The sequence below is a fragment of the Vanellus vanellus genome (genome assembly GCF_965231255.1).
Source record: "Vanellus vanellus genome assembly, chromosome: 3".
Taxonomy (NCBI): domain Eukaryota; kingdom Metazoa; phylum Chordata; class Aves; order Charadriiformes; family Charadriidae; genus Vanellus; species Vanellus vanellus.
Genome location: NC_138907.1, coordinates 10,214,650 through 10,232,963, shown reverse-complemented (window position 1 = coordinate 10,232,963; position 18,314 = coordinate 10,214,650). Strand labels below are relative to the sequence as shown.

The 18,314-nt window shown below is 42.5% G+C and overlaps 1 protein-coding gene across 1 annotated transcript; it reads right to left on the bottom strand.

Annotated features, from left to right (window-relative positions):
* Nucleotides 1-586: 586 nt before the first annotated feature.
* On the bottom strand, nucleotides 587-5,720 carry PROKR1 (prokineticin receptor 1; the record flags this gene model as incomplete). Its single annotated transcript, XM_082480395.1, has 2 exons — nucleotides 587-1,548; nucleotides 5,224-5,720. 2 exons carry the CDS (start codon nucleotides 5,718-5,720, stop codon nucleotides 852-854), a joined length of 1,194 nt encoding a protein of 397 aa, XP_082336521.1. The 3' UTR covers nucleotides 587-851.
* Nucleotides 5,721-18,314: the final 12,594 nt, after the last annotated feature.

Here is an 18,314-nt window from a genome sequence, read left to right as displayed (position 1 = left end):
AGATATTGTTCCCCACCTCTACGATGCTGTGATTAATTCTGTGAAGAGCTCAGTGACTCAAGGCAGCAGAAGCTGGCCATAGGGTGCCTGGAGGTGAAAGAAGGGAATGGGTCCCTTCAATATATAGTTGCGCCATTTCCAAATACATAAGAAACAGAGTAACACTGCATAAAACTACAGAGTGGAATGCTGATAAAATATTCTTCAACAAGGTGTCACAGGAAGAGACTTGAGGTTTTCACTAGACTGTGAAGCAATATTTAGCTTTGTAGAGAGTGTGCCTTTCATAAGAGCATGCTGCACATCGGACAATAGAAAGCTGGTGGTCTGTAGACTTCAAGGAGCTCCATCACAAGGAGTAAACTTGAGAGGATAGAGAGGGACATTAAGCAACATGAGCTTTTTTGCCATCCTTCCTCTGGTAAGCAGAAGGAAAAGGACACCAAATAGCTTAAAGGTACAAACGATAAGCTCAAAGGGGTTAAGAGATTTCTCTGAAGAAGAAACAAAGAGGCATCATCGCTAAGATCAGCAACCAACTCTTCCTTCATTGTAATATGCTTTAATGCATTCATAGACCTTTTTATTCACTTTAAATTTTAAACAACTCTAAAATGAGTGTCTACCTCCTAAATTTACAGAGGGATGAACTGAAGCACACCATCCGTCTGAGTTATGGGGTTATACAGCAGTCCAGTGAAAAGAGTTCTGGTGGAAATGCATAGCAGGCTGCTTTTTGGGGGCTCTCACCAATGGTGGGTACTCCCACAGACAAGGGAGAAGTTTCTGAGGAGGCATTATTTCCTCTTTAACCCCTCTCCAAAACATGTGAGATTAGAACTGCAGAAGATTTATTTCAGCTTTATGCAGTCTACCTCCTCCGTAACTGGCATTGCACTTGTTCTCAGGTCTAAATCAGTGCTAGATTTGCTTCCGTTATATGTTGATCTCCATCTGAGCAACATGATCTTCTTGAAATACTTCATGGTGTTATTTTTTACAGTTACAAAACACATGGTGTTTATCATGCTGTTACTCATAGCAATGCATTCAACTATGTAAAAAGCGGTAAGATAATGCTTCTCTTTCACAAAGATGGTGGGGAAAAAGTCACGGACAATTGTAAAGCCATAGAAAGGTGCCCAGCAGAGAACATAAGCGGTCAGGATGCACATCAGTACCATAACAGTTTTTCTTCGGCATCGAAGCCTCTTTCGGATCTGTTCCGTCTGAAATCCTGGTACGGTTTTAAACCAAAGCTCCCGAGAGATCCTGGCATAACACAAGGTCATCGTAATCACAGGTGCAACAAATTCAATGCCAAAGATGAAGAGGAAGTATGATTTGTAGTACATCTGTTGATCAACTGGCCAAATTTGACCACAGAAAATTTTCTCCTGGTTTTTCACTATAAATAACACTGTTTCAGTAGCAAAGTATGCAGATGGGATAGCTACAAGTATGGAGACGATCCACACCAAGGCGATCAGGAAGGTTGCTGTTTGATAATTCATGCGTGGTTTCAGCGGGTGAACAATAGCCAGATACCTGCAACAGACAAATACATTCAAAATGAAGTCTGAAAACACTACTAATATTAATCAGAACATGTGTCGAAACACAAGTGGACAGCATCAGGCAGAAGGAAATTGCTGTCATTCATAAAGAGGGAGCCTGAAAAATTTGTCCATGAGGAGAGTTAAAAAAATTTTCCGAAGTAGCAGCCTAGAGCTGAGTTCCTAAATCTAGGCAGGAACTGTGGAGCGAGTGACTTTAAGTCAGTGGGTGCTTGGCAGTCTGAAAATCTGAGCATATGTTAGGGTATCTAGGGGTTGTTTTAAGACCTCAGTCTTAAAACTCCCACCTGTTAACAAGATCAAACTGAAAAAGAGTTTTGTATCACAACCTTTTTAACACAGATCACATGTCTGGGAGTTATGGAAAGACTGGAAGAGGAGAAAGAGAGGGAATATTCCTATTAGTGAGAAATATATTTGCAGGACCTGGAACAATGCGCAGATGATATTGCATCCAGGACGTGCCATGATACAGCATCTGGAAATTCTTGGGTGGACAGCACGTGTTCACCTGAGAGTTTGAAAGATGCAGTAATAAACACCTAGACAGGTGCAGGTAAAAAGACAAACATGTAGAAACATGAAAGTGTTTTCTCTAGGCAGAGAACTATTTAAATATGCTTTTCTTACCAAGAGGTCAAATATGCATAACAGTACTTTTACTGTTTTCTTGGTTATTCCATGGGGTGCAAAGAGCTGAAGCTGATGCTAATGAATGATTACAGATGAGCATGTTTTCAAGGCACCAACAAAGGACTGGGTATCCATTTTCTGCCCATGCAAATTTTTTTTTTTGGCCTGCTGGTAGTGACTATTGCTAATTAATCTCAATTACACAGTGTTAAGTAATATGCCAAGCCATAAAACTCGAGTTAGATATTTACACTTCTTATGACTGTAAAGCTGCAAGGTACATTGCAGTGTTTCACAAATAAGCGTGGAGAAATGGAAGTACATCACTTGCAAGATACCTCAGTTGCCCTCGATTCAGTTAAAAAGGGGCTAGGACCAAATGGCATTCATTCTGGGGTTTTATGTTTGTTTGGAGTTTGGGGGCTTGTTTTTTTAAGAAGCTATAGATGTAAGAAGAGCTTACATTAGAGTACACTGTCCCACAAAGGTTAGGATATTTGTGCTAAAAGGAGATTTTCATCAGAGACACTCCAGAGCTTCCAGTACAGTTGTATTATAACACAAAGGATTGTTTCAAAAAGTGGAACTTCTCATTCATTCACAGGCTTTTCTATCTGTATATGTTCTATACATAGATAGCTTCCACAGGATATATTCATTCTAACATAAAATGGAAAGTCAGTGGCGCTTTTCATCAGCCAGATCTTGGAAGCAGATGAATTGTTCATCACTCTTAATAGTGCAGACTGGGTGTCAAGGGACAGCAGAATTACTCGGCCTCATTGTGGACCTGATAAATGAGTATTTTTAGATTGCGTCCCGTGGAGGCAAGGTTGTGGGATAATGTGTATGCGTTCATAAGTATGCATATCTGCTCAGCAGAACATTTGGTTGGATGGGGTAAATCTCTGTTTACCCCAGGATGGAGCTTTTTTGGTAGATTTCCTGATTGTCGTTGCTGACCACTCTTGGCCTGTTACTACAGGGTGGTCCTGGAGCACATGAACTGAGTTCAGATAAAACTACCCTGGAGGATGTGCTCCAAAAGTGTACGTAAAACGTACCAAGTGCCCATGGCCATTCAGTACAGGGGATGCAGCTAAAGTTAAACCCCACAAAATATTTACAGCATGGACGCTGGACCTTTAGCACAAACTCTTGCTCTTCAGATTCTCTCCTTTCACATTGCATTATTTTCTAGTGTAGATGCGGCCTTAAATATGTGACATTCTTACGTTTCATGTGGATAGGCATCAAGGAAGATGAAAGAGCCCTACGCGAGGGAAATCCTGTAGGACAGGCTTACCCTCTCTACTCAGGTGAGCCCTTTTTAATGATCTAAGCATGGTAAGACTTTTGTTAAAAGCCTGCTCTTTTTAGAGGCCAAAGCCAATGACCCACATGACATAACCAACATGGAATGGTTGATTGTTAAATGACCGAGGTTTCTCTCTGTTTACCAAGTCAAAAGCTCACAAAAAAAAAAAAAAAAAAAGCGGTGAAACCAAAACAATGTGTTCTTACAACAAACTTCAGTGATTAATTATTTCCAGGATTGTTTTTAAAGATGCATGGGGCGAACTCTTCTGATTTCTTAGCAGGCATAAGGGCTCATTGACCCATGTTACTTCATCAACCTGGCATGCATTAGGAGAGCTTTCCAAGAAATTTTTTTGGATGTTGAAAAAGATAAGTAGTAGAAAACAGTAATGCATACACAATAGTGTTTAGAAGCTTAACCCTGAGTCTTCAGCTGCTGTTCAAAGGTTATTTTGTTAGACACTTGTTAAGTATTTGTTTCATAGGAGCTGATTGTCCTTTCCCCCACACCAGGCAAAACTTCTCTGAATTTTCCCAGAGTCTTTCCATAGACTTCTGTTGACGTCAATAACAGCTGAATCAGCCGCTCACAAGCTGTATCTATACAACCATCAGCAGGGTTAACTGCTCCTAAGCTGTCTTCTGGATCAGGTACCAAAAACTGTGCAACATTTGAGTAGAGCATAAAATGGCACAAGAGAGAAATTGGAAGAAAAAGGGAAGGGGGGTGGGAATCGTACATTGTGTGTATGCAGAAGATATACAGAGGTATGCATTTTGATTGTAGACAAAAGATGACTTGTTGTGATGGCCTTTCTGTAGAGAGTTTACTCTGCGGGTCTCTGGCTTTCTGTGAGTCAGTCATGTCAGACATGTCAGCATGAAGCTGATCCTCAGTGCTTGGGTCCTTCAGAGTCTGCAGTGCAGAAGGCTAAGAGAACAGGAGTCATAAGAAAGAATACAATGAAATTCTATTGTCACAATTCCTGGAGTGAGAGGCAGGCATAGAAATAGCTCAGGAGTGCAGCATAAAGCAAGTAGTATAGCAGGTGGATATCATTATGTTCTGCTTACCCCATTACGAATGCTGTAGGAAATCTCTGCTAAACTGGGTTGGTATAGCATTTTATCATTTTCTGGACAGTACCATAAATATGGGTGCCATAAACTCACCTGTCAAATTCTGTATCACCAGTCAACTATTTTTCTCACTGAAGAGTATTTACTTCACTGTTCAGAGAAAAGGTTAGACTCAGAAAAGCTGTGTTGGCTAGTAGTGAAGGTCCTTAGAGATGTATGGTTTCGATCATTTGGGTTATTACAGTGCTGATGATTGCCTTTGTCTCTGGGTACTTCTGATTTGTCTCTCTCTTTCTCCTCTTTCCCTTATTTCATAAATCCTCTCCTGCACTTGAATCAAGCATGTTTTTATGAAAAAAGAAATTGTTTTAATAAATCAAAATTCTTTTCACCTGAAAAGTTCCATCAAGAAATTCCCACTGAGTTTTCTCTGGGATAATGTCATGACCTAATATGATTAGATTTTTATGAAACAAGATACCCAGGTCTGCATAGTACCTACCTTGACATCAGACCCTACAGAACAGCTGAGTGTGATAAGAACCTAGAAATCTGGACAGCCAAGCCCAGAAGCTCTGGCCACCTCCTTGTGCAGTGATAACACCCTACTTACCTGTCAACAGCTATAGCCAGGAGAGCATTGGTAGAAACATAGAGGGAGACAGTCCTTAGGTAGTTGACTGAGGCACAGAGGACGTGGCCATGCTCCCAGGACAGCTGCCGCACCACATAATAGTCCATCTCGAAGGGGCAGCACACAATGGCCACAATGAAGTCTGAGATGGCCAGGTTGGCAATCAGCAGGTTGGTGAGGTTTCTCAGCTTCTTGTAGCGGGCAAGAGCAGCAATGAAGATGAAGTTGCCGATGCCACAGACCAGCATGATGCCAACCAGAGCCACCCCGATCACAATCTTGGCTGCAAAGAAGGTGCGGGTTTTGGTCATGTCCTCTTCACTGTCCAGTGGCAGGTCGTAATCGCTGTAACTGAAATTGAAAGGGAAGGAGAAGTTTCGCAAGGAGGTTAAGTCCCCATCATGGAGATTGTAGATTGCAGCAAAGTTGAGGTTGATGGTAGCATTTGGGTTATGTTCAGCTTGCTCCATGGCCATGTCTGTCTCCTTTTGACACGCGTGGCTTGGCTGGCCCTTGGTTTCGCGTTAGAATTACCCAGGGTGGCAGGGCACGACGGTGGCAAGTGACAGACCTCATCCAAAGTTTCCTTCTGAGCAGTGAATCACCTTGTCTTTGTCCCCATGAGATTATAGAGCAGCAGCCTCATTTATCTCCTCCTGTGGCAACAAAAAGAGGAAAACATTTCCTGAGAGGAAATTACAGCAAATTACTGTGCTTGAGGGAAAGCAATAGCCACCTCATTGCCCCACAGCTCTATTGCTGGTTGGCACAGTGGGAAGAAATACCCTGTGAAAGGATGCTTCTGTTATCATAAAATCCCTTGAGTTGCACAATACTGTGGTTGTTACACCCAGAGGTTTTATCTACCGATGATGAAATTTTGTTTTCAGCACACAGTGAAGTGACAAAATAGGAGTGTAAAATCCAGTTTAAACCTCTGGCAGCCCTCAAGCCCACGGTGCTGTCATCTCTGTGCAAGGTAAAAAAACTAAAATGAGATGACACCTCAGTTTGCTGAAAAGTATCTGATGTGCCTCTTGGACAAAGTTTTTACTTTATGCAAGATGTCTCAGAGCGATGTGGTAGGTGAGAATGAAAGGAGAACTAATGGTCCTGGCTTCTAAATACATTTCTTAATTAACTAAGAGTTGCCAAGACTGAAAAAAAAACAGTGAAGCCAGCACTTTCCTTTTTGGCAGCCATTAATTGAGTGGGGGGACCAAATTTTCAGCCAGCATAATTCATTATTGCTTCTCTCAAACCAGTGGAGCTCTGCCAATTTGCATAGACAAGATTTTGTCCCGTAAACCAGCTTGTAGGGCTTTGCTGTGAAGGCAAATCTGGGGAGTGCTTCCACAAACAGGCTCTTGAGATGAATGGGAAAAATATTCCTTAAGCAGGACAAAGTACCTTGAATTTTTAAAGGCGGGGAGGAGCAGGCTCCCCTCTTTGTACTGCCAGGTGTGCCAAATGTTAAAAAAGGATTTATTTTCCACACTGAGGAAAAGAAAGTCTGATCTACTCTGTAATTTTGCCTCTACTCTGTATCAAAATGCTGAGAGGGCTGTCTTCTTGCATCATCCCATGCCACATCTGCCCCAGACCCCCAGCTGTCAGGACAGTTCCACCCCATCCCAGAAGAGAATCAGGGGGCATTACCGCTTTTTCTGCTTTGAGACAGTAGGTCTTCAGGGTGTCAAATGCTATTGAACAATGTCCATCGTGGCTACAAAGGACAGTCTGCATAGTGGTGCTGTTGCCCCCTCTTTCCCTGGAACGACCCTCAGCCCCTGATGTACCAATACTTAATAAATTTCTGAGAGAAAGTCTTTTGTACAACTTCTGTCTTCACGTTGCTTTTCAAACTGAGAGTTGCAGAACAACAGAATGACAGAAAGCTAAAGCCTGAAACTGAATAACAGTTCAAACAATTGACTGCTTTATAAGACATCCCCACAGCTGCGTGGAAATGTGAACATTCATTTAAGAGAAGTACTAAATAAATACTTGGATGCAAAATCTGTATGTTAGTCAAAGCAAGGTGTAGTATCTGTTTCAGACAGGTTTCCCTGCAAAATACCAAGAGAGAGCTTGCAAATAAATAAAGACAACCCAACCATCCACAAACTGACAGAACACCATCAGCTAACTGTACCTGCAGTTGCTCTTGTCGTCTTGGAAGTCTTGGGCACCCTGGGGATAGCCTCCAGGTTTCTCCCCTGCAAATGTGCTGCTGTCACTGGAGCAGAGAAAGGATCACTGAAAGCAGCCAGAGGACTTCACTGAATGATCATTTCTCTCCCAAGCAGGTTTGCCCTGCAGCTCAGGGGAGGATGGCTCCGCTGTCTCTATGCATGCATCTAATGCCTTTTCTCAGTGGGAGGCACCTTGAAGCTGTCCATGCATTTCTGATTTTAAAGAGGCAGTGCAATACGGAGACAATAGAGCACAGCCCTTTCCCCCCCGCCCCTCCCTCCTGCTTTAAACCCCCTGAATGCATAGAGTCAGCAGAGCAGCTTTGTTACCAAGTCTGAGCATGGAAGGTGTAAAATCCTGGTCTGCACTTGCTCTTTGAGTTTTGTCTGTGCTGGGCAGCAGCTACCTACACCTGATGTGACACAGAAGCAGAATACAATCCTCCCAGTGGAGAGGAGGGGGAGGAAGGAGGGTGAACTACTTTCCCAGGGACCTTTCTCAGTGGATCTCTCACTGGCTATTGTCTTCAGGACTGCCGCCGTGGCAGCTCTTGCAGGAGGAGGGTCAAACATTGAATAGCCGTAAATCAGAGGACCCTGACAGCTTTCCTTGCCCTCTCAGGGAATTACTCAGAGCAGAAAAGTGGCAGTGAATCCTTAAGGGCTTGATGTCCTTTGCTAATGCTGCCTCCTTGTTGTTCTGAAGCACTTGCACCCCAGGGAGCAGTTCTGTTGCTTCCCAATTTTCCAGAAGGAAAGGAAACACGCAGCACATCCTGTGTCCTCTTCTGCACCTCCAGTCTTATTCACATTAGCTGACATTTTCCAAGATGTGTCGTTGGGACACATTATGTAGTGCCCAGCAGATGAGACTGTAGGAGGCTGTAGAAGGTCATGAAGAGTGTAGAAGGTTTGCAGAAAACCTAAAATATGTGGCATACAAGGCACACTCGGAAGACTCAGCTCTCATGGGCTAGTGGATGCTTATCTTTGGAAGAAAATAAGGAAAGAAATCTGTTAATGTGAAATATGTTTGGGGTAAAAGAGCCACTAATGTGATATTTCTTTCAGAAAACCTGTGGAAGGCCAAAGAGTCCCCGCTTTGTGGAGCCAGCAGACAACGTTAAGAATTTCACAGCAAATACTTCACTTGGCTTTGTTTTTAACAGTCAGTGTAATATGTGAAAAGCCTTTAAGGGAAAATCAGATACAATCCACTTGTTGAATTCTGTCACAAAAACTGTTAATATAGTAAGTATAGGGAGAGGCAAAGTGAACTTAAAGTGTACATCCGAATTACGTCTAAAAGATCCCTAAAACGGGTCACCTAAACCTTAAATGTCCCTTAAGAAAAGCTAGTACGCTAAAGGGAGCTCTTGCAAACTTTACGTTAGGAATGTGCAAGATCTCTTTAAGACTTTATTCAGCTGTCTCACATTGAGTTATCTAGTGAGTTAATCAAGCAACGTGATATCCAAATATTTATATTCCTTTAGGCCAAAACCTCAGCTGCTGCAGAGCAGTCTATCCCCATTGACTCAAAGCAAGTTGGCGATGGAGCTTTGATAACTACAGCCCAGATCTGCAGTTCATGCTCGGTACGTAGCTTCTGAACAACAGTTGTTCATCCACCGTGCTCCAAGTAATTGTGCTATACATGTCAAGCTGTTCCTCAGAAAATACTAGTAATATTGTGATATGATTTGCATGTGCTGTGCAAGGTAGCGCTTTGTAGTTGTTGAATAGGAATTGTTGAACAGACAGTGAAACCACTGGTCCTGAGAGCTGCCCTCACAGCCAGATGGGCCGAGTGAAACTTATAACGTGGGTCTTGAGCCAAATGGGCTGTGGTGATACTGAAAGGACTCTAAAGTCATGGGGTATATGCAGGAGGATTTCCCAGCTGCAGACGCTGTATAAGAAGTCCCAGAGGCTGCCTTCAAAAACCGTAGTTTCTTGTAACTTCTGGTGTAAACGTGCTGAAAGAGCAGCTCCCTGGGGCAGCCAGGCTGCCCCATGGCACAGGCAGCCGTCTGTCTGTGCACAGCTGGGACTGTTGTTGTCCTAGCACTGCCCAGGCCAGGAGCTTTGTAGCCTACAGGTCTACTCTTCATGGGAACAGAGCTCTGGGAGGCCTGCAGAACTCAAGTCCCCATTATTTTTATGAGAGCACACGATTCTGGTGTTGGATTTCTGCTTAAAACAAGGTTTCTCTTTGATAGCTTTTATTGGTGGTTCCACTGACTTCCCCAGTGGTGTCACAACATGTTACACGGTGTCACAGTGCATTTCCTGAGACCGGTGTTACCAGTTTGACGAATTCAGACTGAGAAAGAAAAGTGGATTCTGAAAACTATCATGTAAACAATTACATTCCTGTTGGTTTGTTTTGTTCATTGGTGTGCTCACAGTTTGAACAGGGAAGTTATTTGGAGGCTAAATGATGCAAAAAAAAGATTGTAATGTAAAGTACTTGTTTAGAGACTTTCAAATAATGAATTTCTAAGACTAGCATTTAGACTGGGAACATACCTAAATGCTCTGGCCTTTTATTTCAAAACAGCAAACTCAGTAGCTACTGTCTAATTTTTCCTGATTGCTAAATAAATTGGACTCTGAGTGAGGTAATTAATCCTAGGGGACTTACATAAGCTTTGCATAAAGTATAGCTAGAGTTTTACAAAGGTTGCTAATACAAATCAGTTGGTGAAATGTGACAAAAGCATCAGAGGTCCTGTGATTTTCTGGAAAACAAACAAAAGGTAGCAGCACACGTGGGTTACAACCATGTGTATTTCTGTTCAGTATTCCAACCAGACATTCAGCTCAGGGGCTTTACTAACTCTAAGTGTGTAACTGACGTTAATGTTCCAAAGGACACTAGACTTGCTTACATAAAGAGTTCAGTATATTTTTCTAATACATGAAAACATGCCTTGTGGTACTAAATGAAAGTGACTTTTGGGTGGAGTTGGACTTCTGGATTTTTTTGCAAAAATGTGCACACAGGAGTAATCCCACCATACTCAGCTGTTTCAGTGGTGACTTGGGCTGTGGAAAAGACCTGGGAAGGAGGGAGCAGAGAGGTGTTTGATTTTATGAATGGATTATGTCATCACGCTGCTTTCCTCTTACCACCTTTTTCTGCTTCCTTACTGAGCTTAGCACTTCTTGGCTTGGGGAAAGGGACAAAGCATCTGAAGGAGCAGCAGAGCACGCTATCAACAACCATAGTGGCGCTATGCAAAGACGGTCGTCAGCACTGTTGGCACAGCAGACATGGAGCTTTCATCCAAAAGGTCTTTTCCTTTCAGAGCTGCACATGTTTCCATGGATAGTGGCATTCAGGCAAATCTCACAGCAGAATGATACAAGGTGTAGCAGAGCTGCACAGAGCTCACTTAATGTGTAAGGTAAGCCAGGGGCAATCAGCAACTCTCTCCCAAATAGAAGCTCCTTTCTTTCTGTCTCTTGTTTTCACTTTTTAACTCTCTTCCAGTGTGTAGTTCCTGGTTTCTTCATCTTTGCTCATCATTTCAAGATTGTGTAAGAAAGTGGGTTTATTTTGCTCAGCTCAGCTTAGCATAGCTATCTTCTGTGAGATGCACACCCCTGCCCTCAACAATAGTCTATGAAATATACAGAAATAGCAATAAGAAGCTTATGTTCCTGCCTGGCACTTATCACCCTTAAGAGAAGCCCATTTTACCTAAAACGAAAGTGACAGTATTTGGGGTAGCACAGGAAGCAGGGACCAGACCAGGGACTGTGCACAAGTTTTGATGCCACAGTAGGATGACATGAATGACTACAAAAAAACTTATTTCAGTCTTTAAACATTCAATGTTTTGTTTAAATATTAAATATTACATATTACTTTTTTTTTCCTTTACTTTTGGATGTGTTTGTCAGACTCATGTTTGGTTGTGTTTTTTTTAACTTAGCCTTCCAGGCAAATGCCTGTTACCACAAACCCTTCTCTTGAGCAGAAGGCCTCTGAAAGGCAAGCATTAAGTGCTTTTCTCCCCAAATCCTGCCTGGGCACACTTATAGTTCGGTGGATACTAATGTGCCAGCTGTGAGCAGGGGCAGCGTGCAGCAATGTATATCCTTGATATGGCAGCAAGGCAGAAGATCGCTGAGACAGCCTCCTTTGCCCCACTCACTTACCACCTTTATTCTCTGCTGAGACTCTTCCCTGTCACAGTAGTCCCAGTCAGCTCTTAGGGACTGCATAATTTTAGACTGAGACTGTCAAACCCATTTCCAGAGATTCCCAAAAAGCCACATCACTTTAAGTTCTGCCTGTTCTATGCCAGATACATGGAAGAGCAAAGATAAATGCTTGGAAACTTTTTGCCAGTTGGAGATAAAGATCAGTTTAGCCAGTTGAAATGTTCTATTTTGATATCTAACGAATGTTACTGTGATTACTTGGAATTTCTAGGAATGCCTTTTCCAACTCAAAAACTGGAGATTTTACCTGGGAATTTTCCTCTGCTTCTGCCTTTGTGCCCATTGTACAAAAGAATACTTATTGGGCAAGGTTTACAATTGCAGACGGCAGACAGTTCTTCTTTATTTCTGAATGGTATTCTAAAAGAATTAACATAAAAGAATATTTAGCTCATATAGAACAGTATTTTGGAAAGACGTCTCAGGTTTATTGCCTAATCTATACAGCTGTTCCTGGGCTGCATTACAAGTACCCAAATAACTTACGACAAATGCTTTCGTGAAAGAAATTTTGTAATGTAGAGCTTATGTCATCTGTATGAGACTATTAAATGTTTCTTAACTGCACCAGATAGAACTTTAATGGTCCTGCCTGAAATTCCTCTTTTTAGTATCTCTGATACAGATCCAGAGTCAGCATTTGCCCTCAAGAACCGATCTACTCATACCCCATATTCATGAATACCCTGTATTCAAAAGCCTTTGAATTTAGAAACATCTAAAAGGAGCTTATTATGTCCTATACCTCAGTCAGGCTTGTTGCTCCTTTGGATTTTCAGAGGCAGTCTTGTTTATTTTGGATCTTACTCAAAGATACGCTTAGCGCATCTTCTCTTTCAGTGGGTGCTATGAGCTGCAGAATGCTTTTGGAAATGAAGCAGCTTTTTAATCGAAGTGTCTCAGTAGGATACATATCCTTCCGAAAACCTGCCAACTTCTTTAGAGGTCTAGGTAGAAGTTGGATGCTGCATTTCTTAAAAAATTTAACCTTCATCCATTACAGCTGCAGTCTGAAATTTAAGTTAAATTGTCAGCACTTTCCTTTGCCGTTACTCTTCTCAGTTGACAAAGCCCTTTGATTTGTATTACCATCTCTTCAGCATCTTCTTTTTTCTGCTCCTTTTATTCAGTGAACATTAGTTTCTGTTCATTTGCCACAGACAGAATCCTGCTTCTTCATGTTTCCATTTTTGAATATTGTGGTGGCTTTGCCCTTGCCATTTCTCACTGGCAATTTGGCATTTCACCCTATATTTCTATGACAGGCAGAATGGTTCCAATAATTTCCCTCTGCAGTTCCCATAATCCCACTTTTGCCTAAAAGACACCCTCCTTTTCCTTATTTCTACCATCGCAGCATAAATAGATACAGAGCAGAGCACGTCACTACTTTTACATCAAGCAGTGTGAATCGTGGAGCTCTGGCTTGCTTAGGCCCATGCAGAGAGAGGTCCCATCTACTCCAGGTCCCCAGCTTTTCCCCGTAGCAAGACATGAAGTGTTTAAAGTTCATGTCCCATTCTGCTGCCCGAGATGTTTTTTGGTGCTTCATTAAAAGTTAATAGCTCTTTTATTCTCACAAGTTATTTGAGATTTAAAGGGCTCTTGGAGTTCAGTATCAATCCGAGAAAGGCATTAATATACTGCGAAAGCCTTATTGCAGGTATTATATATATTGCTGGTTATTTCTGCACATACTTGAATGAATTATAACGCAACAGAATAATGCCTAATGGTAGTTTCATTTAAAGCTACTCAGAGCATGAAGCCACAATCTTGGTGTCAGGTTGAGTCATGAGAAGCTGCTATGACACCTTATTTCTGAGTTTAAAAAAGGTTTTGTGGTTCTTCCAATGCGGTGTCAAAACCGTACGGCCAAATCAGCCTTCTTCTCATAATATTTTTGAAATCTGAGAGTAGTGCTGTAGAAGTGACTGCTCTGACAGGAGATGAAAGGTATACCTGTGCTCCCCAAACTAGTTGGAGATGGGACAAATCCATCCCAGAAGGTGCATATCCATGTTTTGGGATGATGGCTGTACCTCCCCAGGCACCCCAGGGCTGACTGTTGCGTGCACGGCTGGGAGCGTGGTGGAGCACACGTGCTGCTGCCTGTCCATAGCTCTGTGGGAGTACAGATGATTGGGGTTAAGGGCAAAAGGAGACAGATGCTGGTTTGCCTGAGAGGGACAGCTCAGGGGCACGGATGTCAGAGCTGAGGGCTCAGCATCTCCCTTCATGGTGCAATGTGTAGGTGGCGTTAAATACCACGGGACCGGAGTAACAAAATCCCCCTACTGAGATAGAACCTCTTTGCTATTTGGTGCTGGCGGTGGGGGCCAAACCTCCCCTTCTCTCTGCTGGTGGTTACAGTGATTCTGACAGAAAGGCCATTGCCCGTGGAACAGTTAGTGACCCACAAACCAGTTAACCTGTTTAAGCGTAGACCTATGTTGTGCTGCACTGTTCCCTGTGTATAGCTTGGGTTTTGTGACTGTGTTGTGCTGTGCATATCCCCTGCTGCAAGATAATCTTAGTTGGCTGATTGTAACGAAGGAGCCTGGGGGCAGCTTCCCCTCAGTACTGGCAATTATACCACCTGTGTGTCCTTGTCTTTAACTAAGTGCAGCAACAAATTCTCATGTAAACATGCGTTTTGTTTGATAGCAGGAATGATGAACAGAATTTCTTTTCAGAAAATCCTGTTCAAGCTCAAAAGACCAAAGTGGGGTAACCTGTCTATGGACGGGATCTGCATGGTGTGCCGTGCCGTGACTGGGGACCTGTTCAGTACTGCACAGCTCAGGGGTCCCACCATCTGAAGGGGGGTAAGGTTATCTATATTATCCTTTTTGTAGTGTTAGCTCTGCTGAACGGCATTTTAGGTGATGATTCACAAAGTCTGAGTGCCTTGCTTACTGGGATCACAACAAATTAGCAGCTCCCAGGTCCAAACAGTGGTGGGCTGCATTTCATGGAATATTTAGAAATTATGTCTACAAATTAGAGGCAATAGGAGAATGTGGCGTGGCTACAGCTCTGCGGGAAGGGGCAGCCCTCAGTTCCAGAATTAAAAGTCCTCAAGGAATAAAACGTAGGCTAAGTCCCAACCTTTTCAAAGGCTGCTATTGCTTATATTTGGTAGAGAACAAAATTTGCAGGGAATGGTATTGCCCTTTTTAAATCAAACTCCGTTAATTGTAAGCATCTTAAAAGACCCACTGAACAAGGGGCTATGACAGGCACAGTGCCACAAAACTAACTCAAAGAATGGGCTGTTCAGCCAAAACTGGCATCTCTCAGCTTCATGGATTAATCAGCTAGAATGCAATCTCTGGAAGAGTTTTAGGAAGAAATGTAAGTGTTCAGAGGTCATTTGAGCCTGTTGACTACTGATACCAAAGTAAATTGATAGGAGCTCACTGTGAAAAATATCGTCCTGTGGCATATAATGCACAAAGGCCAGTGCGGTGGATCTAATGCTGTTTGTGAATCAGAGCATAATTTAGCTGCTGTGAGATACCCTTTGGAGGAGTTTCTGTCCATGTGAGTGTAGAGGGAGGCAGAGAGATAAGCCCTTCCAGACTGGTGCGTTAGCTCCTGGGCTGGGGGCTGTAGCAGGATGGCCTGCTGAAGGGCAGCCTGCTCTTTACCACAGTATTCTTCTGAGCAAACTATTATTTAAATAAGCTTGAAATTTTAAGCCCAGAGTTTTCCCAGAAGAAATATTTAATGTAAGCCCAGCTGGTCTTTTCAACTGAAATTGTTTATTAACCAATTTTTTGTCATTAGCCACCAGGAAGCACACCTGTAAAGACACTTCTAACGATATAAAAAATTCAGTTTCCCAGTACCCTAATTTATGTAATTTATGTAATGCGGGGAGTTAATTTTGAAGAGAAAAGGATGACAGGTTGGATATTTGAGTACCATTCAGAAGGTTTTTTAAGGCTCATTTCCCTTTCAGACTTACTAACCCTGTCTCAAATCATTGTCACATTCTTTTCTATCCAGTACGTGTAACATTACCTTACCGCTGGAGGTTTCTACCTTACTATTTTCTACCTTTTGCTGCTTTTAGAGCTAGCTGCATATTCCAGGGCCGTAGCTCCCTGTTGAACCTGACACAGCCTTTAGCCAAAGACAAATACAATGAAAAGAAGACAATGAAAAGTTGCCTCCTCCCAGCTACACAGAGACGTTAAGCAATGTTCTTTCTGCCAGGGCAAAGGGATTTTCCTGAGCTTTCTGCATCGGTTTCCTGGGCAGAGGAACATTTTTTGCTTTTGTTTTTATTCTGTTTGGCCGATTGAGTTAAGAGGTCATTTGCTAAAGCCCACAGAAAACTAGACCATGTATAAATTTATTTCAGCCCAGTTAGTGAGAAAGGCACAGACATGATGATGTGAAACAATGCGTGAAGGAGACCTTTGGGAGGCAAGGACCCTACTTCTGTCCCTTGCTAAGGACGAGCAATTTCAAAGTACACTTCGAAAGTCAAAGGACCAGTGCTTCCCAGAGTACTTCAACTGCCTGTTGTCTTCAGGGTATGCATTTTTTCACAGGGAGACTTGGCATCCTCCAGCCCTTCTAGTGTAGATTGACTAAAGAGAGTAACTCAGGAAGTCTTAACATCAGTCAGATGAGGATGTGCCGGTCCGCTGCTATGAATGGAAGCTCCTCCTCAGCTGCATTTGTACCGGCCATAGGAAAGTCTGTAGATGCAGCTGACAAGTCAGCAGGAGAAATACAAGGATACAAGAAAATATTGAGAACCGTCAGCTATACCATTAACAGGTCCTAAAGTCAGTGCCACTTCTTATAGATTGGGGCTACTAGGAACAAAACCACCCTAAGATAATTTTGATCATTTTAAGGGTTGTTGCAGCAGCGCTTTAGAGTTCCTTCTGCTACTTACATTGCCCTGCATTGCTCCAGCATTGTTTTTTCTCCCTGGAACATTACTAGTGTGAAGAGAAATATTGGACTGCTGGTGAGCAGTGGTGCACAGGTCCTCTTGCCTGAGGCAGCCCTTCTGCTGTTTTTTAAAGAAAGTTTCCTGATGCTGGTGGGCTGGTCTAAGGCCTGAGCCTTGATACTGACAGGCAAGAGTCTTCGACAAATTCTGCAGTTAAAATTGCAGGCAGCGCAAATTGGCAGTCATTAAAAACAATGTTTTTCTGCTTCGGAAAGGTGAACTATTGAAGAAGATCTAATCTGGAAAAGATTAAAAATTAATCACATTGATTGAATTGCCTGGGATTGCTCAGAGATGATAAACCTCTCCAGAAGTCGCACAGACAGACTAACAAGTTGCTGCTAAGCTGGGCGTGGGGGTAGAGGGAGGTGGAAAGGGTTTTTTCCATTATAAGTGCTCTGTGGATGTCCTGGCACTGTGATAAGTTTGCTGTACTTAACTTTATTTATGAAATTATATATTTGAAACCCCATTGAAGCCCTCACTGTCTGTCAACACCTGTTTCGCTCCACTGCCAAAGGAGTGACAAGATCTGTCTTTAAAAAATTGACATGATTTAAAATTTAAAGAAAAATTGTTTCTACTCTTGTCCAGCAAATATCACACGATGAATTTCAAGAATGACTCAGATGTTCTTCATGAGATTATGTGACAACGCATAAAGGGAAAAAAAACTTCAAACACTTGAATCTCCTGTAAGTTTCTGCAAGTTGTCAATACTGGATCAAACATTTCCATTTATCTCCTGAAAGGTCAAATTTTACTTTTAATGTGATGATATCTCTTAGTTCCTGACAGATAATTTCCATGAATCGGGTAGAATCTGGGATAATAGAGCCTATGGGACTGTATACAAATGGCTGAAAAATTCCACCTCTTCACCTTCCAGCATACTTCAAGTATGAATTTCCACAGTACGAAATGCAGTATTCAGGTATGCATAACTTTTAAAGGTTATATTTTTTTCTCATTCATTTGGTGGGTAGAAGTGAATGGTGACATGAACCTTGTATTTCTCATTCCTCTCTTTGTTAGGGTAAACTACGAGGGTAAGATTTCTCAGAGCAGATGGTGATGTTGATCAGTTTGAGCTTCGAGACAGGCAAAGAGACATACTTTGTAGGGTCCCCCCACTGCTCTAAGCATAAATCTGCTCTCTCTGGAAAAAGAAAAGCTGCATATCTTTAAACTGAAAGAGATAATGAGAAATCCCAATTCTTGCAGATGTTGATTCCATAAACTCAGTATCAGGGCTCTGTAGGCACTAATAGCTCTTAATGACCCTAACTAGCCTCACCTGGAGCCTCCTCCCACACCCCTGCCCAGGGACCTAGGAGCCCAGTTTAAGGTCAGCCCTGGGCATATCCCTACACCAGGGACAACAGAGCTGTGTCTGTTTGCCACTTTGCCTCTGGCCTGGTCTCCTGGACACACCTTAGATTTGTGTTGCGGCCTTGTTTTAGGATCTGTCTCTTCCTGTTCTGGCTGAACCTTGAGGTTTTTTTTTCTGGAAAACTGACCTTGCTGAACCATTTGCTTTGAGAAGCGTGGCTTGAAAATGTGGATTTTATTTTCTGTTGTCTGCAGGCTCGAGAAGGAAGGATTCAGGTACTTAATTTCAAAGCGGTTTCTTTCCTTCTATGGTCTGATGTATGCAATGT